Source organism: Bicyclus anynana, chromosome 13, assembly GCF_947172395.1.
Source record: "Bicyclus anynana chromosome 13, ilBicAnyn1.1, whole genome shotgun sequence".
Classification (NCBI taxonomy): domain Eukaryota; kingdom Metazoa; phylum Arthropoda; class Insecta; order Lepidoptera; family Nymphalidae; genus Bicyclus; species Bicyclus anynana.
The window spans coordinates 12,057,344-12,082,569 of NC_069095.1; the positions used below are offsets into that span (position 1 = coordinate 12,057,344).

General features: G+C 35.0%; 1 protein-coding gene and 1 long non-coding RNA gene across 2 annotated transcripts; one reads left to right on the forward strand and one right to left on the reverse strand.

The window, feature by feature from the left end:
• The first annotated feature begins 827 nt into the window (after positions 1-827).
• Positions 828-9,071, forward strand: LOC112053042 (uncharacterized). Its single transcript, XM_024092310.2, has 7 exons — positions 828-1,147; positions 1,227-1,345; positions 1,436-1,516; positions 2,610-2,718; positions 4,279-4,370; positions 6,318-6,465; positions 7,161-9,071. Exons 1-7 carry the CDS (start codon positions 1,120-1,122, stop codon positions 7,310-7,312), a joined length of 729 nt encoding a protein of 242 aa, XP_023948078.1. The 5' UTR covers positions 828-1,119; the 3' UTR covers positions 7,313-9,071.
• A 5,656-nt stretch (positions 9,072-14,727) lies between these two features.
• LOC128198696 (uncharacterized) lies at positions 14,728-24,674 on the reverse strand. The gene is made up of 2 exons (XR_008251397.1): positions 23,930-24,674; positions 14,728-23,629 (listed from the first exon to the last, which is right to left on the reverse strand). It is a non-coding gene; the product is annotated as an uncharacterized LOC128198696 (long non-coding RNA).
• Positions 24,675-25,226: the final 552 nt, after the last annotated feature.

Below are 25,226 nucleotides of genomic sequence, written 5' to 3' on the forward strand. Positions count from 1 at the left end.
TTGAGTCAGCTACCGGTCCACCTCCCCGTGATTTGTTTGATGCCATCTTTTTAAGTCCTTTATTAATTACCTCGTCCACGTTCCTTTCCCACTTGCGGATCATTCAGTTCTCGCAGTTCATGACTTCATGTGAACTCAATTCTTTGTCCAAGAAAGATTGCGCGCGTTCTCTTAGGAGTTTGTCTATGGGGACAAGGCCTGCTGTAACAAGTGCTGCGGCTGTTGAGATTGTTCTGTAAGTATGCCCCGGTTAAGCCTATTGTCATTCGCCTCTGTACTGCCTCTAGCTTTTTCCGGTACAGTTCGACACTCATTGCTTTTTCGTAAACTGGCGCTAGAAACTAGGGGTAGAAAACGGAGCCCTAGTTTTTAAAAAAATATCTAATCTGTGTCTACTCTCAGACCAATTATTGTATAGGATCTGCCTCGCTAGACGTTACTTTTCTGTCAAAGTATATGATCAACGATCTAATGCGATTATAAAAACTGTCTATAGTATCGATGTTAAATAGTTGTAATCGTGTTCGTCGGTTAAAGAGCTCCGTAAAAATACCTTTTTGTGTAATTGAATTGTGTAAAAAAATGGGCAAGAACTTCTAGTTTAGTACAAAATATATATCAAATCTAAGCTCGTTTTCTTCAGAAAATGACAGACAATTTTGTTCGTGACTATGAGTGCGATACAGGTCCTTCTATAATTGGTCTGAGGTGTCTACTACACATCTATTAATCTGTGGTCTACAACTCATTATTAATACTCTGTAAGCATAGATATAAGACTACTTTTTCTATGTCTACGAGTAGTCTGTGAATCTGTGATTCTCTCTGTAGTCTGTGTCATTGTCTGTGGTTTTACGTTTTTCGCACATTTATTTTTGCAATTTCCTTCGCCCGTAATAAAATACAGCAAAATAAATTTTCGCTACCAAAATTCAATTTATTTCTAGTTAGTTGTGTTACTATATAAAAGGCGCACTTACAATAGTAACGATGCTGTCCTAACTCCTAATTATTATCATATAATAGTCAAGAACAATAGTGTTAAAAGAAAACATATTTCTATGGAGATTTAATGTAATTCCTGTGTTTAAAATTGGCTAAAAACGTTTATTGTGTAAAATGCAGGGCAGTAGTGACTCACTGTCTGGTACGTTTGTAGTTTCTAATGAAATATTAATCAAGAAAGAAGGTTTAGATCGTAATTTAAGTTCATTGATATTTTCTAGTCATGACACCAAATATGGGTGGCTCGCCTGCTGTTTTACTTACTCCTGGCCGTACAAGGAACATAGCCCAGGATATGGAAGCTTTACGGCTCTCAAGACAAGATAATCCATATTTACAGGTACTTGAATACATGTACATTACTTATATAAGTTCGTGTTTAAGTGTTATGTGTTGAGTATGTAATTAACTGATGATATAACGGTTCCAGCAAGTAATGGCCAGCAGGGAAAGTTTGATAGACAGTCACGCTGAAGAATGTGAATCTGATGATACAATACTAATGTCGCAGGTAAGTCAACTATTTAATTTTTTTATTTATATTAGTAATAATGTGAGTGTGAAGGCATATTTGATGTGATTGGTGTTCGGCTACTAAACTGAAATTTAAAGCACCTTAGGGCTCCAAATAACCAAGTACAAAAACAGAACCCTCATAGGGTCACTCGTGTGTCTGTCTGTCGGCCAATTTTTTAATTTAAAATTTAAAGTGACAATGAATGTGGTAAATTAGTTACCCGTTCACCCGCGTGGTTCCTGTTACCGTAGGAATACGGGGATAATATATAGCCTATAGCCCTCTATAAATGGGCTATCTAACACTGAAATAATTTTTCAAATTGGACCAGTAGTTCCTGAGATTAGCATGTTCAAGCAAACAAACAAACTTCAGTTTTATAATATTAGTATAGATATCAAAGGATCCAAAATAATATATTATGGACTATCACTGACACCCCTTGGTTTACATACTACAAAATCTAATAAAATTCAACATTATTAGATGAAAATTCATGCATTTTCTTTTATATATAAAATTAAACGCCCAAATAATAAAGATATTTGTAATTTTGTTTGAACGCCCATAGAAATGTAACGATCAGCGAAACAACAACATCATTAATTCATACCATTTTGTATGGAGCATTTTTCAGGGATCTGCCACAAATCCCTGAAAAATGCTGCAAATCCGATCCTTTAAATCCCTTTAGCTCCAAAAGTAAGGATTGCAGATATCCTATTACTTTTAGAAAATTGCTTTACTATTAGCATCTTCTTCTTATAGTGCCTCTCCATTACTGAAGGTCGGTGGTCAGCTTTCTAAACTTTTCCTTGTCCATGGCTAGGCGGAAAAGTTCTTCGACGGTCTTTATGCCAGTCCACTCCCTTATATTTCGTAGCCAGGACTTCTTTCTTCTTCCTACACCTCTTTTGCCTGCAATCTTGCCCATCATGATGGTTTGAAGCAAACGATATCTTTTGTGTCGCAAAATATGCCCTAGATATGATATCTTCCGCTGCTTAATGGTCTTAACATATATATACTATTAGCATACTCCTAACTTATTTACAATTTAAGAAATTGTCATCATCCCTATTTCCAGGAATTTGGCAGCACAGCCTTGAGTTTTGTGGAAGATGACCCTATGACTCTCAAAGAAGTTCACGAGCATCTTATCAGATCACCTCCACCAACCAGTTGTTGGCCGCATGGTATGAATACAAAAACAATATATTTTTTTATTAAAGAAAACTAAAAAATTTTTGAAGAAACATTTCATGTCACTTGATATGCCATTTTATAAGTTTCACTATGTAATATGTAATAAAGTAGTAAATTACCACAATTACAGTTTTAAAAATTGTATTCAGACCAAAATTTGAAAATACTAAACCGATTTAAGTTAAGTTAAGCATTACAGAAGTAGAGATATATATACAATATCTAAGAAATTATAATTATTATTTGACACAATCAATTGTAGAATAAAAAAGACAATAAATATTCTATTTACCATCTAGTTCAACCATACCAGCAGTCCCTAACTACTGTAATTTAATTTGCTTATTTTCACTAATAAATCATAGCCTAACTAAAATAACCTTCTGATTAATTTTCATGAAACAATTAATTAATTTCTTTGTGATTCACATTGATATAAAAACAATCTAAGCTACCTTCTATCTAGGTCAAAGGAATTTTTTTGGACAGTAGGCAACCATGTTGCGAAAGTATCTTGGTTATTTTTATATCAATTTTCAAATTAAAACTGCCCACTTTAATACTCATCATCATCACTCTCACCAATATAGCTTGGTATAATATTGTTTGACTTTTGAATATTAAAAAAGTTAATAAGATGAACAAGAGACAGAATATAGGTTACTATTGGTGAAAGAATTTTTAAAATCAGTTCAGTAGTTTGTAAGCCTATTCTCTATAAACAAACATCATTCCTCTTTATAAATATTAGTTATTAACTCCTGTTCCCGTGGGGATAACATATAGCCTATGACACTCACTCTTAATGTGTGTCTAGTTTTCAAAATCTGTTTAGATTCCAGAGATTACCCTCTGCAATACCACGACCACGACTTCGTACACCCTTAAATCTCTTTAATCTAGCCCTTACAGTAGTATTGTTGTAAAAATGGATTACTGCTCCCATTTTCCCAACATTTCCCTTCACTGCTCTGCTCCTATTGATTGTAGCGTGATGAAAAGTTTACTATAACCTGCCCAGGAGTATGAAGAATAATTGTACCAAGTTTCACTAAAATCCGTCTAGTAGTTATATATTAGAACGAGTATCCAAAGCTGCTCTAATCTTACCAAATTTGGCTAGGCAGGGAGAACAACATGAGCAGAACGGAGAGTGTTGATGATCGTCAAGGAATTCTTTAACCCTACATCCTGTAGTCACAAGTTCAGGACTCTGCTCGGAGTTTTTCTCTCTACCACGCGATGGGCCCGGCACCCGCACGTTGAATCCATGGAATGCTAAGATATTTGTCTCTGTTTCTATAATGAACATACAGACAGACAGACAAAAATTTTACTGGTTGCATTTTTGGCATCAGTATCAATCACTAATGACCTCCTAATATTTATTTTGGAAATAAATTTCATGTACAGAGTTGACCTCTCTACAGATTTATTATAAGTATAGATATAGATGAAATAAAGTGTGCAGTTTTAATGTATACCATCCATAACTTACAATAGCATAAGATCTAACGCATATTAACATTTCTGTCGCTGCTTCGATGAAGACTCACTGTCGTTTCGTGCGTCCAGCGCTTTCGACTTCACGACCGACGCGCCGGTCTCCTATAGCGCTTACTCGGTCAATTCGCAGGAAAAGGTTACTAACATATCTTTTACTCTTGTGTTGTCCTATTTCTTGTTTCTATCTACCTGTAGTCCCAACATGCGACCAACGTCTCATGAACAAATTGGCCAATTGATGCAGAACTGGATTTCGTTCTCTTTTGTCCCAAAGCAAGCAACCAAATGAGCAATATTTCAGTTCCAGCATTATTGGTTGATTTGTCTTCAATAGATAATGTCCTAGGTTTTATCACGCATGTTAGGCTTATTAATGTTGTTATATTCCAGCTTGTATGTATTTATATTATTCACATAGTTTTGCTAAAATGGTAGTATATAGTATAGACACCAGCGTCATACATCGATCATGTCTTGAGCGTCACTTGATGACCTATGCACATTTTATTGGAAACAGTTTTATATTCATGCTATGGTACACACCGCGAGCGTCGTACGGGATTATGTTACCAAAATCGGTATCTCCATTATGGAATGGCCAGCAAGAAACCCAGACATGAATCCGATTGTACATCTATGGGATGAATTAAACAGATGTATTTTAGCAGACTCAGCAGTGGATTACAAAAATAAGAAAACTAATGTCGAACAAAGGTTATGATGCACAACATTTGTCAGGACAACTTAATTAACAAATCAAACTGTAACTATAATAAGAACGGCACAGAATGACCTTGAGTGAAGTCACGCACTTGTGAACGATATGTGTTGGGTTAAAGGATCCTTTGACTGTTAACAAACACTCCCCTTTTCCACTCAAGTCGCTCTCCCCGCCTATCCCAAGTAACCCATACGAATTACACAACAAGAGAGGTGGACGGCTCGAACGCCACGAGCACACTGAAACCGTCCGTACTGCAAATCGTTGCAACGCGGCGATAGCATGAATTTGTGCAAGAGATGAGAGATTATATCAGAAACACAGCCAGCTGCAAAATGCAATACAAGAGGAATGCAATAGAATGCCACAACAGTTGTTCATGACTCTCATCTGATTGATGAAGAACCATATGAAAGCAGTAATAAGAGCTCGGGAACGGAATACAAGTTATTAAATAATGCATATTGGTGATGTAGCAATAGCAGGGTCTACTACCCTACTATTAGGTTGAGGAAAAAGTTTCTTTGCATTTTGTATAAAAAATCAAAAGGTTTATTTTATTTTGGTTACTATTCACTTTCATGTGGGTAATGAGATGTTTATCCCGCTTCTGATTTTAGCAGAAGCTTCAAAAGTGGATTTAAAAAATAAGAAAACCAATGTTGAACAACAATTCTGACCAGTATTTCAGACAGAATTACGCAATTGAAATAACAATAATGCTTTTGCATGTCACACTGGTGTCAGAACTTTATATCGTAGCGCCATTTTAGCATTTTTTTTATTAATAAAGCTGTCAAACTTATCTACGTTACACAATGATGTTAGAAGAATAAAAGAGGTAGATAGGTTATACGCGGACCGCAAGTGGCACGTTAAAACTATGCTAATTAGCAAACCTGAACTCAATTGCCTGCCACTGTCATCTCGCCGTTGACATCGTCATTATCAACCCATATTCGGCTCACTGCTGAGCTCGAGTCTCTCAGAATGAGAGGGGTAAGGCCAATAGTCCACCACGCTGACGCCGTTGACAACGCCTCGACAATCGAATGTGGTTTATGTAACCTGTCTATCTCTATTTTCTTCTAACATCATTGATGTTAGAGATATTTTTTATAAAATCATAAAATTTTATTATAAAAAGAAAATTTTGAAGTACCTATGTTACATATTTCCTTCTTCATTGATTCAATTTCAACCGATATTTCATTTTACATTTATTGTAAAGGAAATCTTGTTAAATGTACCTACTCTGTGATGGGCATCCATTAGACAATCTTAATGTGAAATATCTTACTGTGAAAATATGAATTCCATTATTAGTGTATTTTCCTTTTTTAATTAAAAAAAATAATGCAGGAATTACTTCCGAACCGGTCTCCACGACGTGGTATAAGGAATGAGGAGAACAAAAATAACAACACTCCAAGCAGACCCAGGTCTTCCAGATCCGTGTCGCCGAGGTCACATGACTTGAGCTTATGTGGACGGCCATTGTCTTTACCGGGTAAGTTATTTAACACAACAAACAAACACATCAGTAAAAATGCCTGGCCGGTCCGGGGCATGCACCTCCAACTTTTCAGTTGTTTGCATTTTAAGAAATTAAATATCACGTGTCTCAAACGATGAAGGAAAACATCGTGAGTAAACCTGCACACCAGAGAATTTTCTTAATTCTCTGCGTGTGTAAGGTCTGCCAATCTGCATTGAGCCAGCGCGGTGGACTATTGGCCTAGCCATTAAGAGAGGAGACTCCAGCTCAGCAGTGAGCTGAATATGGGTTGAGATAAAAAAAATCAGTCATAAAATAGGGTATAAATCTCGCAAGTTACAACTTTAGACCGTGCTAGACGTGTGGCGCTGACTATAACTACAAATATTAGTCGAAAGTAAAAATTTTGTAATCTTTCGTAGCTTAATAAACAACCTGCCTGTAGCCGCGTAGCACGTCGATTCTACAGTTGCAAACGCTTCTAAAATTAAAAAAATGTATGGGAATGACATTCGTTATCGACAGATCACGTGATCAAGTTGTCGATCGAATCTGTCATCGCCATAGATTTTTTTAGTTTTCGAAGCAATAGTGATTAAGACAATCAACGTTCCATTTAGCTATGGACTAAGTGACAGAGATCTTTGATTTCGCATTTTGATTTTTTTTTAATCTAGCTTTTGTAAGTGGGTTTTTTTTTATTCTAGGTGAGAGTCATTTACGCACAGCTCTGAGTAAAAAGCCGAGCGTACAACAGACAGAAAGATTTTCCATATTACAACACCCACGACCTCTAAGAAGACCTCACACCAGCCGACGCGATGAGGACAGTGTCAAATTGGTGCAAGACTACAAATAACAGACTCCATAGAGAGTCCCTTGATAAATTTCCATAAAAATCATGATTGAAAGTAGAATACTTGTCATGGAAAAGTACCATAATAATTGCGAGTAGAATTTCTGACATGGATTTTGCTACTAAGTAAAATCTGACGTCTAACTCCGTTAAATTGGTACAGATCTCATTTTTAAGGAAAAAGAATGCTTGCCATGATATATTTGCCAGTAATATAATATTAGGTCATAATATAGTAGGATTTGTGTCATGGCAAGTATTCTAGACGTAAAATAATATGTCATAATAGAATACTTGTCACCAAGTAGAATTGTTGCAGTAGAATTCTTGTCATGAGTCATTTCCCTTTTTGTCTTGAAATACTTGCAAATAAAATTAAGCCTTAATAGCTTTGCAGTTTAGGAGCCATGCCATAAAGGTCTTGGGTTTGATCCCTGCCCAATTACCCATTGGACTGTAGTCATGCCCTACCTGACTATAGGCTTTACCTGGCTTTTTGCGTAGTCAGAAAGGGATTATTGGTTATGTTGAAAAATAACATTTTAAAAATAAATTATGAATATTTTGGATTGATGATTCAATATTGTGTTAGGTACTAATGTAAGTTTTGTCTTGTTTTAATATAATTGCTAACTCTTGCTTTAGTATCAGTGCAAGTAGAATTATTGACGTATTCAAATACTTGCAAGTAAAAAAAAAACATACATACAGCCGAACGTAGAACCTCCTCCTTTTTGGAAGTCGGTTAAAAACAGTTGACAACTTGGTGCAATTTATATTGTTAAAATGTCTGGCCGCTCAGAAATTGCGTTTCTGACAGGACGTGATCGAGGCGATGTAACGAACTGGCGTACAAGGTTGTTGAACTGCGCTGTTTCAAGGTTATGCCAACTGTTTGTCTTGGTAGTTATGACACAAAAAACGAGGCAATTGTAATTGAATGTTTGTCCCATTCGATCACGAGCTGTCAGAAACGCAATTGCTGAGCGGCTGGCTAATAATATTGTGTTGTAATAATTACTTTTGTTACTTTTACTATTACTTTTATTTGTTGTTATTTATGTCGTGCAATTATAAAAATACTATACTATGGCCTTTCTTGATGAATACTGTTTACCAACAAACAATTTAAAAATGAGGGTATAAATCACTAGTCATTTCACACCTTATAATAATTATAAATAACTTGTTCTTAAATTAATGAAAATAAATTTGATTAATAAGCTTAGAACAATTAGATATGGTTAATATATATTGTATAACATTTTATAAACAAACAATACCTAATTTAAAATAAATAAGCTATGAAATGACATGCGTTTTCTACCCTCATTTCTAATTTGTTTGTTGGTGAACAGTACTCATCAAGAAAGGCTGAAGTATAGTTTTAATAGCTTGCTTATTGTTTTATATCTACTTTGTTTTTGTTAACTACATGATTATGTTCCTCTTTTACATTCCTGCCTCTATAGCCAAGTGTCACGTCGATTCTCTTTCTACGATCGCAAACGCTTCGAAAACTAGAAAAATGTATGCGAATGATTTCGTACATTTGATATCAACAGGTCACGTGATCAAGATCTGTCATTCCCATACATTTTTCTAGTTTTCGAAGCGTTAGCGATCGTAGAAAGAGAATCGACGAACCACTTTGTTATAGGAGCTTTAGTCTTAATGGCACAAAATTAGCCATAGACAATTTGCATGCAAATATTATAAAGAAAAATACAGTCGTGTGTAATATAAGTAAAAAAAAAAACAATGTCTCGCGACATTGATGAGAGATTTTAAGGAATTGAATTTTGTCTTCAACTTAAAAGTGAGAATTAACAAAACAATTTACATTGAAAACTTATTTATATGTTATTAATTTATTGTAACTGTTGGTATATTTTAATTTTGAATGTATGAAAATTATGAATTTACCTATTGTAAAAATTGTAGGGGCTATCCATAAATGACGTCACACGATTCTGTATTTTGCTAGTGGACATCTGCGACTATGTCTGCGTAATATTCAGTCTATCACAATAGTAGAAAATTCGTATTAGAAACGATCTTCACCCATCTGTTTATTGGATGAAAAGTGTTTTTAATCAAATTTAGTAGGTTAGGTTGCCTGACAAATTCCTGGCCACACTATTATAGTATAGCTTGGCAAATTCGTTCGTAGCACTCCCAATGGTACGCGTGCGTACACGACTTAATACCCGCGCAGTCCTTTCCCCCGTCGCCCGCATATCAGAAAGGCCCTGTATTTTTTAATGCGTTCTTAAAATACGTAATTTGTTGTGTATGTTGCATTGGTTGTGCGTGAGGCGTGAGTAACATCGATGATCGATTATTGATTCCGTTAACATCGATGTAACGAAAGTTTTCGTATAGCAACATCGATATTAAAACACCGATGTTTTTCCTTTCAACATCGATGATCATCGAGCATCCCTAGTATCAAGATCACCCAGTTACTAACTCCAGGCTTCTATTAATATGTTCTCCAAAGAAAAATCATGTACCTACGCATATTATGGATGGCTCCTCATGTTTAATAATATAATGTACGAGTTTATTGTAGTAAAATAAGTAAAGGTTTTAGCCAAAAACACTTTCAATACATTCAAAGGATATATCTAAATGATTTTTACTTGGCACCTCAATGCTTAAACACATTGAGATTCATTTATATTTATAGATCCGCAAAACCTAACATTTTTAACTCCAAACGTAAGCCGCTTCTGTGACTATGTGAGCGTAAGAGCTAAGCTAATTCGCTGACGCGCACACAAGCGTACTTATCGTAGCGTAGCGATGTGTCAAGGGCTCCCATTTCGGGGCACACAGATCGGCTTATGAATGCTAAATTTATGCGCAAGATATGATTTTTAGTCACTTCAATGTGACTCGCGTCTTTGGACTTTGCAGCATTATCGGTTTTTTAACAGATACTCTTTAGAAAACTCTTCTCTGTCTACCATAGAACAGCGAAACGTCTGGAATGGTGGCAACTTTGGAGGCATACATTTATAATTCGTACAGCAAAAATACAGCACCGGATTAGCCATAGGGCGGTAGGTATAACAAAAAAAACATTCAGAGAAAATTTACTATGACGGATACGCGATTTGTTTCTTTTTTCAAACCTTAAAAGATTTACATTTGCTACAGGCCCTGCGCCAGCTCAAAATATGGAACGCCTTTCCAGATTATAATTAATGCTATAAACATGTCGAGGTGCTAGGTGATAATGATTAAGATACACTGAAACCATGTAAAAGGGTCGAAAAACTACATTCCTAAATGCTCATCTTAGAATAACAAATTATTCCTAAAATTGTAGTAAATATACTTCGCGTGTGGCAGTCCTGTTATTTTAGTAAACAAAATAAAATTAAAAAAAAAATCTGCTTGTTTATGGTCTTCGGATATTGGTCGCTCAAAATGGCTAGAATCCAGCCGAAAACCAAGTTAAAATTATTCACTTTAAGCTCCTAATTAAAAAAATATAAACTCAATTTTAAGATTTAGTATCAAGATCAGTTAGTTAATTTTGAAAAATTAATGCAAATTCTAATAAATTGTTTCATTATAATTTTAAAGGAATATAAATTCTACCAATTACGTTAGTTAATTTTAAAAATTAAAAAGTAAGATACATCAGACCACAGACTAACCATGTGGTTTTTTAAAGCGAGCTTATAAATGAGACGCATATTAAAAAGAAAGAAAATATTACGTGATTAAATATTTATGTTACAGTTATTAAATATGTTGATATTTAAAATTAATACTCATTTTTAGGAGGAATAATTTAGATGTAAGATTATTAAGGAAAGCACAATTATTTAGTAGTTGGTCACATATAAAAAATGTAAAAGAAAATGGCGAGAAACCAAGATGGCGGAACTATTAAAATATATTGTCAGTTGAGATTTTTTGAATGAAAAAATTGGTCAAGTAAATATTTTACGCGGAGATACGATAGTTTACTCGTTTTAGATTTTTTCCAAAATTTTTATTTTTGTTGTTTGAAAGCAATTATATAGTTCCGCATCTAGTGGTATAGTTAGGGACACGAATGATTAATAGATCGAATTATATATTATTGACATAGTTTGCGAATTATAGGTATATTTGCCATTCTGAAGTAAGGTTTTCTATAAATCCCGCCTGTTTTCTCTAGTTATTTTGTTTACTGCACAAATTTTGAACCAACTTCAGAATGGCAAATATATTCTATCCATGTAAGTAATTAATTGAAAAATAATAATTTACTTGCACAAACTTGACTTCCATTTCAAGATTACAGATGGGCTCAAGTATTATTGAAAATTAAATTACCATTCAAATGAATATTAATATTGAGAAATTTTAATTTTTCAACTTGTACAAGTCAAAGATTTGGCAAGTAAATCGTTACGTGTGTATACTGGATGACAATGATTATTTTATACTATAGATATGTTACGTGCCTACTAAACCACCGCAAAAAGTGATCCCAATTGAGCGACTCCACTCGATATTTATGTGAAGTTTTTACACTTCCTAAACACAACTCGACATTGTAGACAATTTTGAAGTAATACCTAAGTGTCTAAATAACTTTCGTTGTTCAATATGCGATTAAATGAAATTTGCATATTTGAATCCGTCTCAGAATTGATGTGCTAGTGCCATACCTCTAGTATAAAATATCATTGATGCGAACTGTATTAAAAATAAATGCTTCTTTATATACTACTAGCTGTCACGTACTACTAGCAGAAACGTAAAAGTCGTCAAAATCCTTTACGTGTATACTAGAACGTTGGTACAGCAGAAATCCGTTGTTTTTTTTAGAAATATACAGCGGAAAGTGTGTGGCATAGAAACCCGTTTACAAAAAACCGTTGCTTTTTACAGACATGATAGTTAAAACATATTTCTTTTTTGCTGACACTTCATTGGTTTCACACCTTACCAATACAAGCTAACTGTTTTCCGAAAGTTGAAAACCTTTACCAGTTTTTCCATCTGATGTTACTACTGATTGAAAATATCGAAACTGCGAATTTGTAATGTCATGTGATGTCTAATAGTATGTATAGAAGTTCGATTGCTTAAATTACCTGTGGTGCGTGCCATTTCTACATTCTATATTCAACATTTAGTTGAGGTCTGATTATGTTGGCTGATTGTGCCAAATTTTTTTCCAAATCATCCAGGAAGTTTTATTAAATAACACGCATATTGCACGCACTCTTTGATTTGATATCCATATCATGGGAGTGGATTTCAAACAGCCATTCCGCGATCTTGGGGAGGCCGCCATATTGGATTTGTAATGACGTTTCTTAGCTAGTCATAGTTATCAGTGCAAAATTTCATCCTAATCGAAGACCGGGAAGTGGGTAGAATTAGGATTCCAAGATTATCTTACATACATAGTTAGTTACAAGTGAAGCACATAAGCGTGTTAATAAAAAATGATAGCCAAATACCAACATAATAAATGAAGACCTCGACTAAGTGAATGTACCAAAGAAATCTTTATTGTATCTAACATTTTACTGTGTACATAAATAGTGGTTGGAGTCAACATTTAATCAATATCATTTACTACTTTATTATAGTAAATCTATTCCGGGAAGACCAAATTTGGCTTTTGAATGGCTTTGGAGTGGCAAAATGACAGACCTAGCATTTGTATGTCACCGTAAAATTGTAAATACGGTTAGATTATAATCTATCTCGCGAGATTGTGAACTGTCGAAAGATTGTAAACCGCAACATACTGCTTTAACGTGTTATTATTTGGTAGATTGGAAGGAAGAACGGTATAATCTAACGGTATTTACAATTTTATGGTGTCATATATGAACTGAAGGTTCGTTTTGTTATCTATCAACTGCCGGGAGCAAATGTTTGTTGAGTTCTGTCAGCCCGCCTAAGAGGCCGTACAGACTACTTTAGTGTTATAGTCGAGTATGAACAATTTTGCGCGGTAAATCCAAAAATTGTTCGTACTCGAGTGTCGAGTGTCGAGTCTAAAACTACTTGAACACTTGCACTCTTATTTATAAACATTGATTAGGATTTAAATCTCAAATTTCTTAAAAGGAAAGTGAACTTTCAACAGTAGCGATTAGGTCCACTTTACTTTGAAGAAAATTGAGGTTTAAATATCAATCCATGTTTTGGAATATGGGGATTGAAGGGTAAAAGAACATTCCTTCAGTTTTACACACCGTCGCGCTGTCTGACAAACGCTCTGTACACCTAACCTCTACATCCAAAGCCAAACAGATTTTCAAAAGTATAATGGACGTTAAACAAGATTCGATCAGAAATGTCAAATGACATTTGCTATCGACAGGTCACGTGATCAAGATCTGTCATTCCCATACATTTTTCTAGTTTGCGAAGCGTTTGCATTCGTAGAATCGACGTGCCGCTTGGGTACACGGGCAGTATTTATTATACACGTAGAACTTTAGAAAGAGATAAATAATTGCTCCTAAGTGTCTCCTTACAAGTAAGATAAATAAATACATAAATATCTGTATATATATCACAAAAAATATAATTTCACAAAATTCATATCCACAGAGAGGGAGGCATTATAAAAATAAAAACCCTCACTAGTGCGGCAGAATCCGATCTCCTTGAATTAATGTCTTTCATAAATATTAGCGCTAGTTCAGTTCAGTTCTTCACTCTCGAATGGATAATAAATTATTTATCTCTTTCTAAATTAGTTTATGTACCTAATATTTACCTACTGTCATGTATTTCTAATTTTTCACTTGCTCCAACCACACTGTTTTGTTGTCTTAGCTGGCCATCGCTGGACGATGTGTTAGTATTGTATAGAAATATGTATGGAAATAAATGAAACTGATAATAATCACTTTTTTTTTTAATCCTGACACCATTTTTTACATTAATAACAGTACTCATCAAGAAAGGCTGTAGACGCTGTAGTATAGTTATACATGTGTGCATAACTAGAGCCGTGAAAGACCAGTGGATTCGACCTCTGCCTCAGATTCCGGAGGGTGTGTGTGAGGGAGAGGTGTATTCGAAAATCCGCTCCGGGGCATGCACCTCCAACTTTTCAGCTAAGTGCATTTTAAGAAATTAAATATCACGTGTCTCAAACTGTGAAAAACATCGTGAAGAAACCTGCATATAGGAGAATTTTCTTGATTCTGCGTGTGTGCCACTCTGCATTGGGCCAGCGTGGTGGAATATTTGGCCTAAGCCCTCTCATTCTGAGAGGATACTCGAGTTCAGCAGTAGTCAAATAAGGGTTGATATTGATGTGCATAAATATTGCATACTATTATTATTGATATTAGATTGAAATCGATAAATTTCTTTAATAATTTTAATTTCTGATTAGGTAAAAGGTTAGAGGTTAAGGAATAATAGACAAAAAATATTTTTTTATTTATAATTTTATTAAATTAATTCTATAACTTTTTTACATATTGTAAATCATTATGTGCTTTTCTTCAATTATTACACAGAATAATGCTGCCAGACCATTCGGCAGTAGTACCTAATGTTTTGCCTCTACGATCGGACAACGATGGACTGCATTACGACTTTACAGTTATCAAACACTTAAAATATCTGCACTATACCATAGACAAGTATTAAAAAATATACGCAAGCTTTTGGTAGGAATATATGAAATAAATCTTTAGATCACTCATCACAATAAATTGTCAGGCACAGCTTGTCTTTCACATTTTCTGTAAAAAACAGCGCGTAGTATTTTAAGACTTGTCAATTTAGAGATCTCCAGGAATAAAATAATTAGACCCTTAGTACTTACCTATTGTATTTCCTTATTATGAAAAAATGTATATTTTGACTAAAATAGCTTTATGGTATATTAAAAACATTGATTACAAGATCTAGGTACGTATACTTCACAATCAAGGAAATGCAATAGATTTTACCAAATATATTATGAGGGCTGAAAATATTGCGTACCTATTTTATTAATTTTTACTTTATTACAGCTATATTTTAAGTGTTTGTTATAGCCACTCCTTATATATAATAAACATCTATAATATTGTCGAATATAAAGAAAATAGTCATTCAAAACGTTTAAATTTTTTCATCATTGTCATTCTAAAATGGACCTAATGCACCTTATCTTTTAAACTGTACGTTAGTGCAATGAATTTTTTTACAGAAAGTATCTGCTTGGCTAGATTGTTTGGACGAAGTTAAACTTTAAGATTAGAAGCATTAGATTTATTTTACGTTACAGTGTTTTGGTACTCGAAAACTTCATAAATACTAATGACCTATTTTCTTTTTACTCGGAGTAGACAAGTTCTAAAGAGTGGTGTGCAATTAAGTTTTCTGCAGTCCCACCGTCCCTTCTCGCCGCTCCCCAGCTAACTTGGTCCAAGAATATAATCTATGAATTTGTATAAAAATTTTGGTTCCAAATATTTACAATCAGTGATATATTTTTTTTACAATACCGGACTAATTTTACAATTTACAGCTCGACCAGTTGCGCGTATCTGCGGAGCGGCGAGATTTGACGGTTTATTGCAATTTTTGCTAATGCGCCAAGAGCTAGTGGGAATTTTTAGGAGACTTTTACTACAAACTAAATGTTTGTAATATAGTGTAACTTGTGACATGACTGGCTTCTCTGAGTCGAGGTAGCTTGCTAGCAAGTGGTTGAGTTTAGACTGAATCCTTAAAACTACTAACTTGATTACAAATTCACGATATTTTACAAACATCCACTTGAATAAAATCTACTGTAAATATCCCATCAGGACAAATTATTCGCTGTGACATTGAAATTGTAATAACTGTGCCATTAAAGACAGTCCAGTATATCAGGTATCAAAATTAATGTCACTAAATACGCAATTACAATTCCAATGTCACATGGCGAACTTCGTCCTTGCTCTATGGCTATAATAACACTTTTCTTATCTAATGAGGTGCGCGCGCTTACACTGCGTCGCACCAATTCTAATACCCTATCGTTACAGTGGTACACCTGTATTTTATATTGTACGTCTACGAGAGGAGGGTAGTCAGAAGATATAGCAAATCAAACACACTGTAGCAATAGGATACAGATAAAATTTAGTTAAGGAAGAGACAACACCAAAGGCAGAGCTGCACCGTAGGCTACGATCGCCCGCGCGCTTTTCATTTGTTTTTTTATCTACACTACTTTACGTAATCCGGAATCACGTAGTACTCTGACAATACCTTCTCCCTGTTTCGTGGTGATTACTGGGTGCCACGTGCATAGAGTCTTGATGTTACAGCTTTAATAGAAGTGTAGAAAAAGTCGTAATAATGAAGGAACCGCTGAACGTCCCGATTTGAAACCTTCACACAAAGTTCACTTAATGTTTAAATGCACGTTGGTTCGTTGAAATTGTATTGAAAGTGACTACTAAATATTTTGTATGAAGAGCTTCTTCCGTGGTTAAATTATTGAGAGAAACATATTATAGCACAAAATATCGACTTTAGTTTCTCTTAATAAATAATCGAATTGTAATAGCTCGTTAGACACGTATGCTCGTGGCACCCAGCTTAAAATTAACGTTTAGAATTAACATTCAAGTAGGGGCTTATACAGAATTTGTACTCTTATAGCGTCCCGTCGCCGCTTCTACCCATTTTTTTTTAAACACGGTAGCGAAACTGAACGTGGCGAAGGCTAATCACTTCGAGCTAGGATTTGCAAAGTGTTTCATTTATTTAAGACACTTTAGAGAAATTTTATACCAAAATCTTTTTTTATTTAGCGTTGTAAAATGTATCATAAGTGACCAAGCCGACTTTTAATAAATAAAACCTTTTCATACTTAAATTTTAAAATTAAACTTGCATTAAAAATTAAAAAAATGTGGAACTGACGGCGATCGAGCCCCTGTATCTTTGACTATATGTATGGAACATATTATTCCGAAATGTAGAAATTACCCTCCAGTGTGGGAAATTTATTAACTTGAAAATATATACCAAAATAGTTAAAATAGTAGGCGTGGGTATTTAATAAAATTTTATTAATATATACCATATATATACTAAGTAAGTGTAAAATTCTAAAAAGTGTACGTATGTAATTCGTAATTGAATTGTGAACTAAATTCATACAAAATTATATATGATCGACACATGAGTTTAATCGTTCATATTACGTATTTCATTACTTAATATACAAGGTTTAGTTTTATAATCAATGTTTAATAGATACAAATTAGTTACCTAAGTATTTTTTAAAAAATCTTTGTTTATAGACGTACCTAAATGTACGGTCTAAGTGCTAGCTGCAATTAATGTTTTCAAAACCCGCTAATTAACGTCACTTGGACCATACACTCCAGTATGTAGGTAACTACCTATCTAAAATTGTAAAAATGATTTGTTGTCCCATAATTTCGCTAAAACTTGAGAACGGCTTGACCAATTGAAACAAATATTTTATTTATTTTGTTTGCGGCGAACGTGGTCTATGGCAGGTTATCTTGCCATAGACCACGTTCGCACGTTAACTGACGAATCAGCTAAATATTTTTTATTTTTATTTTTTGTGGTTTAAAATTTCATGTCGCAAATATAAAACACTTTGTATCTACAGAATCCGAGTATGAATGAAGAGGCGTGCGTGAAGCGAAACACTAGTTGGTACGGTTCGAACGAAACATCGACAGAGCACTGCCTAAATATAAATAAAATAAAAAAGTATTTGTGAAACATTAAATAATTTTCGAAATAAATATATAATATAATAATATACATTTGTTTATTGACATAGTCGAGGCAGGATATAACGGACGCAGATAAGACCTCAGACATGAGAATATAGTTAGTTAGGTAGGTACACCATTGATGTACCTATATGCACAAGGTAAGGTAAGTCGGCGCACATAATGTTGGCAACTTACTCATTCTCTTTTATCCACCTAGAGAGAGATAGAGAGATAGACAATAAGATGGCGGCACTTGATTAGTTCCGATTTTGGCCACACGCAAACCTATCTTGCGCGTATTAACAGTGAGGTACAGAGAGGAATTACTGACCAAGGTAAAATGATAGACTTTAAACAGTAGTTCTAATGTATTCTTAAACAGTGACCTTCTAATGTACTTAAAGATATCTCTCTTCTAGACCTAGCATGCGGCAACGACATGACTCGTGGAGAGAAAAAAAATATTGTCAACTAACAGCGGCGCTTCGGAAATAAAGTTTTCTTTCGTCCCATCGCAACGAAAGGGAGAGCGATATTTTAATTATACGTGGCGCGCATCGTAAGCATATTGTGATTTATATTCCTTAGTCTGAGGTTAAGACAATCGAGTATCAAACTTCAGTGATGCATTGCTTGACCGACATAGACACGCAATTTACCGATTTATGAATAGAAAAATTTCAGACAGTATGTATGTACAAAATGTTTATTTCGAAATTTTAATATGCAAGTCCATATTATATTTTTTTCTAAATTTTGGCAATATTGTAATAAAACAAACGGATGATAGATATTGGCTGAAAATATGTATGGTTACGGTAAAAGTATTTGAAAGTAAAAAAAGTAAATCACTGTGATTTACTTTTTTTACTTTCATTTAGATTCCTAGCAACTATACGGTATGCGTAGATTAATTTTTGTATTGGTTAAAATATTTATCGTGCCGTTTAAACATCGGTAAATGTGCGCAAAATATTACGGCTTTTACTGGCCCAATACATTTCAATGCAACATCGAGTCGATTTACGAAATGCCATATTTCGCAAAAAGATGACATAAATATCGGGCTACAAACTTATATTACGTTGAAATCGCGCCAAAACTTTATAGTTGAAATTTATTTCAATAAAATATCTTTATAATACAGATTTAATTAATAATATGTAGACTAGATTTACTCGTTGATACAAAAGACCAATAAATTGAAATATATTCTATTATACATAATATTAAATATAACAATAATAATTAATATTCAAAATAATTATTAACAATGTGAAAATCAACACCAATAATTTTTATATGACAACTCAAAAGACTGGACTCCAGCCATGACTAATATTTTTTTTCAGTCGCAAATTATCATAAAACTGTCATAATGACAGAAGCGTTAACTTGTCAACATGGCAGTTATGTATGAGATGACCTAATGCGACCTCGGAAGCATTGCTTTGAAAAATCCTTCGTGGTCTCATCAACGTAAACTTATTTTGGCGCGAATTTCTAACGTAATATTTAGATTATGGTTTCAAATGTCAGAGGCGCCCGACGGTCATACACGGCTCAGCCGCTCGCCGATAACGCATTTATTATAAGAGATCAGACTGTCATTTCAATAATCATACGTTAATAACTATACTTATTACAACATCCATACCTAAAACAATTTACAACGCGAATTTTCAAAGAATAAAACAAAGCAACGGTGTCGGTATTACGTAACTTTAAATGGTTTAAAACTGTTTTATTTGTGGTATGATTCATCAGAAGAGTTAACCAACTGAAAAAAGAATCCGGAGCTGAAGAGCTAGTAGGTCCATTTTACTTACCAATATTTTTGAGCCCTCGTGTCTTCTTAGAGCAATAAGACGGTTTTGGGAAGATATTTTTTTTGTAATAGTACCTATTTTTTTTAGATTACTCTAACTCGAAAATTGTTATTTTTATTCAGCACTTGACTGTGATTTTATGTGCTATTAAGTGATGTTACGCATGACATGATGAAGTATTTTTCACCTCATTTCGGCTTTTCGAAGGCTTCGAAGTTATTTTACTACGCTTACAGGAGCGTGAAGTGGCAGAAATCGTCACGAAACGCAAAGGCGTCAAACAAAGTACCAGGGTAACATAGCAGGTTGATATATGCTAGTTACAATGTTTTTTTTCACACTGTACAAAGTATGTCTCTCAAAAATTTAAATTAAAAAAAAATATATATTTAAAAAAAAATCCAGTATTTTAAAATTTAGAGTTTCAAAGTGCTAGAGTAACTTTTAAGAGATTTATTATTTTACCGAAACGACGAAACGAACGAAAAACTACAATGTCTACGTAAGAATAAGGCTTGGTTCACAAAACTTTTTTTTGTTACTATTATCAATAATAATTAAAGTAACATAAAATTCGCTACTTTATTTTGAGAGCTTCGTTTTTAGACGGAGATTCGTGTAATTTATTTCTGGTCAGGTTTTAATAGCAACCATAAAAGTTACGTAATAAGTTACGAGAACCGATGCAGTAGTTGAGATTGTAATCGAGCGTAGGGGCCACTTTACAAAATGGATTTCAAACAATATGCAATGAAACCATTCACTCATCATAAAATGAATTAACAATTTATTATTATAAGATACAATAGTCATAACAAAAATATATTGTGTAATCTTCTCTAGGCGATACAGTTACCGTCACTTAAGTGAGTTGTTTTGAGGTCTACCCACACACATCAAAAGCTAAGTATAGTATACTTAGTAAGTATAGTGTACTTAGCCAGTATAGAGTACTTAGTAAGTATAGTGTACTTAGTAAGTATAGTATAGTGGAATCTACTCTGGTTTTTTGACAATGAAAAATATTAAGAAATCTTTGCTCTTTTTTAAAATTTAAAGGTTATAGGGCAGGTTGGGATTTTATACCTATATGTAGGCACGAGTACCTATAGATAATATATTGCCCGATTTTAAATGACACAAATAATTATCTACATAAGAAATTAATTTAACATTTTAAACAAAATCTATTGCCATTCTAAGTTAAAGATATTGGGATTAGTGGTAATACTAAATTAAAACTTAGTTTTTGATTTCAAGTATCATTATAATCGGATTTATAATATAGGTAAGCACATATTGCGTATTATTTTTGTGTTAGTGTTTGTACTTCAGTGTATTTTTTTCATTATATATAAATATATAGGATTAGCTCTTTTATTTTTAAATTGCAGTCTCTTTTATAAATAAATAAAATAATGATTAGAAAAGGCAATAGAAATGGCAAACTTTGAAATATTTTAAGTAATATCGCCGAGATATTATAATTGTATGAACCTTGTTATATCTGGATAGACCTTAAAGTAACATTACTTTCGTGACGTGTACTGCATCTTGCATTTGTTTTTATCAACACATTGTATTGTCCAGATTTCCATTCCATATAATATTATTTTTGGTATGTGAATGTCCACATAAATAAGAAACCATTGGAGTGAATGTGTCAATAACGAATATTATTTCAACTTTGATTGATTATTCAAGTTGTATGTAAAAATGTACAATTGTTTTTTAAGTTGAAGCAATTTTAAACATTATTGATATAACAACTAAAATTTGATTTTATTTTTACCACAACACATTAATTTAGATTTTAGAACAACTAAAATATGTTTTTTTTTATTCTAAACTATTTTTACCTGTCATCACAACTTATCGCTCTTGTTTATTGTCTATGAATGAACGCAAGATGTCACTTTCATTGCTTCATTGATACTACACCAGGTAAAAATAATTCAAAAATACAAAGTTGTTAGTAAAAGAAAAGCTAAGTTTCTACACTGGCCATTGTTATTTAAATGTCAAAAGAAAAATAAACTATTGTTTAACATATTCTATGACACATTACTCTCAGCGGCCTGTGACAATGAAATGAGATCATAAAACATTGAATATTAATACTTAACAATACGGTGTTAGTCAGCGATGTTGGACATAATTACAGAAATACATACACACGTAACTTGTACTTTTTCCTAAATATTCCTTGCCGCCATTTTTATTTTTCAATAAATTGAAAACATTAATATCTTTGGCTCATTAATAATATCTGCGGCACGATGGAAGTTATTTTGACATTTATTAAAAAATATTTTTGTAAGACTTTCAGCTTTGTTATGTATGTTTTTTTTTTATTTTTTTCATGTTTGTTACTGCATAACTTCGTCATTTATCAACCAATTTTGTTGTCGTCATTAATTAATATATTAGAAGACAAAAATATAGGAAATATTTTGATTTATCATAATTATTTTTAATATTTATAATAATTATAAAAAAATATTTAGATACTACTCCCTGGCTAGTAAGTAATTATTTTAGCCAGTTGTATTATTTTTATGTCTAATTTGGGCAATAAACTTGTAAAATTCACTGCTAAAAAGTTATAATAATAGATAACGCAGAACGCACGGATGTAGGTGCTTGAATATATTTATTTTATATCCATATTTCTACCAATGTAGCCTGTAGGTGTCGGTAAGTATATATCTGATTTTAAGGGCATATCTAAAAACTCAAATAGACAGTACCAAAGGGCATATCTAAAAACTCAAATAGACAGTACCAAAGTTTCGTGTGTACGTTCTGTAGGTTACATACTCTTTGGAAATCGTTTACGCCATTTTGAAAAGTAGCGTCCACAAAATCTATAGAGACAGTAACACAATATAAAATGAGAGGCACTGAAATCAAATACATGCGATCTATGCGATTTGTTACATAAAATTCACATTCTCATGTACCTTTATTAAATAGATGTTACAAATTTTTTTTTTTGGTGGGTTGCTATTTTTTAAAATAACCCAAACATACATTGTTTTATAATTTGACCAACACGCACAGATCTACAGCTATTTGATTATTTTTACAAGCAAAAGAAATATAAATTATATACAAAATATAAAAATGATATCTATACAACATTCGCTGAGCGACAATTATTATTAAAATTATTAATTTTTTTTTGTGAAAATCAGTAACAGTAAGTACCTAATAAGGAATTATAATTTAAATGTACATAATATTAGGTATTATTTAATTATAAACATATTATTGTAATTTTATAAACAAAAAATGTCGAATAAAACTTAATAAACAAAATGTGTTATGTTTTTGCTTCAAACTATTTGGGGCGAAAAAACAATATATTTCCCGCAAAATGTCACTATTTTAACACTTTTTAAATTTTAATAAAGCCCCTTGTGATGATTTCGTTGATTCTGGAAAGCGGGTGACGTTAATTCATCTTCTTTTTTTAAACACTTAAAAAGTCCAACTTTTAAACACCAAACGAGTCTAATGTGTTTTGTAACTTGTGATAGAAGACAAGAAAAATATGGTTGTTTTTTGGCAATTTTGTACTCGGTAATGGTCGCGGAGTGTTTGTGTGTGTGAGTGCGGAGTCACTGGGCGGCGCGGGCGGCCACGACGGCGAGTCACTCACTAACCACATTCGCCTCGGCACTCATAATAACAAAATGTCCTACGAATGTTTTGTTTCTTACGAAGATAGCCGCGCGCCGCGCACCTCTCACCTGCAACAATGCAATGAAACATGAATATTATGTTAAACCTCACCATTTGTGTCGATAAGAAAGATTTATTTTGTCAAAAGAAATAAGCGCAATGATAAATATAAATGGAAATATAGAACGTTGTCTACAATATCTATATATTTTATTAAAACTTTATTAAACTGTGACTAGATCCGTGTACTTACTTATATTGGTTCTGAATCCATCGAATCTTAGATCTTGATCACGAATCTGTCGCCGCTGTGGCCAGACACCAGTGACTCGCTGTCGCTCTGTTCACGTGTAACACTATATTCTTACCTAGACCCTGGTAAACCGCGCGCGCGCAGGCTTGCTACAATACCGCGGGCGGCCGCGCGCGACGCCCACGCCGCTGTCGCCGCTGTGGCCAGACACCAGTGACTCGCTGTCGCTCTGTTCACGTGTAACACTATATTCTTACCTAGACCCTGGTAAACCGCGCGCGCGCAGGCTTGCTACAATACCGCGGGCGGCCGCGCGCGACGCCCACGCCGCTGTCGCCGCTGTGGCCAGACACCAGTGACTCGCTGTCGCTCTGTTCACGTGTAACACTATATTCTTACCTAGACCCTGGTAAACCGCGCGCGCGCAGGCTTGCTACAATACCGCGGGCGGCCGCGCGCGACGCCCACGCCGCTGTCGCCGCTGTGGCCAGACACCAGTGACTCGCTGTCGCTCTGTTCACGTGTAACACTATATTCTTACCTAGACCCTGGTAAACCGCGCGCGCGCAGGCTTGCTACAATACCGCGGGCGGCCGTGCGCGACGCCCACGCCGCTATCGCCGCTGTGGCCAGACACCAGTGACTCGCTGTCGCTCTGTTCACGTGTAACACTATATTCTTACCTAGACCCTGGTAAACCGCGCGCGCGCAGGCTTGCTACAATACCGCGGGCGGCCGCGCGCGACGCCCACGCCGCTGTCGCCGCTGTGGCCAGACACCAGTGACTCGCTGTCGCTCTGTTCACGTGTAACACTATATTCTTACCTAGACCCTGGTAAACCGCGCGCGCGCAGGCTTGCTACAATACCGCGGGAACCGCGCGCGACGCCCACGCCGCTGTCGCCGCTGTGGCCAGACACCAGTGACTCGCTGTCGCTCTGTTCACGTGTAACACTATATTCTTACCTAGACCCTGGTAAACCGCGCGCGCGCAGGCTTGCTACAATACCGCGGGCGGCCGCGCGCGACGCCCACGCCGCTGTCGCCGCTGTGGCCAGACACCAGTGACTCGCTGTCGCTCTGTTCACGTGTAACACTATATTCTTACCTAGACCCTGGTAAACCGCGCGCGCGCAGGCTTGCTACAATACCGCGGGCGGCCGCGCGCGACGCCCACGCCGCTGTCGCCGCTGTGGCCAGACACCAGTGACTCGCTGTCGCTCTGTTCACGTGTAACACTATATTCTTACCTAGACCCTGGTAAACCGCGCGCGCGCAGGCTTGCTACAATACCGCGGGCGGCCGCGCGCGACGCCCACGCCGCTGTCGCCGCTGTGGCCAGACACCAGTGACTCGCTGTCGCTCTGTTCACGTGTAACACTATATTCTTACCTAGACCCTGGTAAACCGCG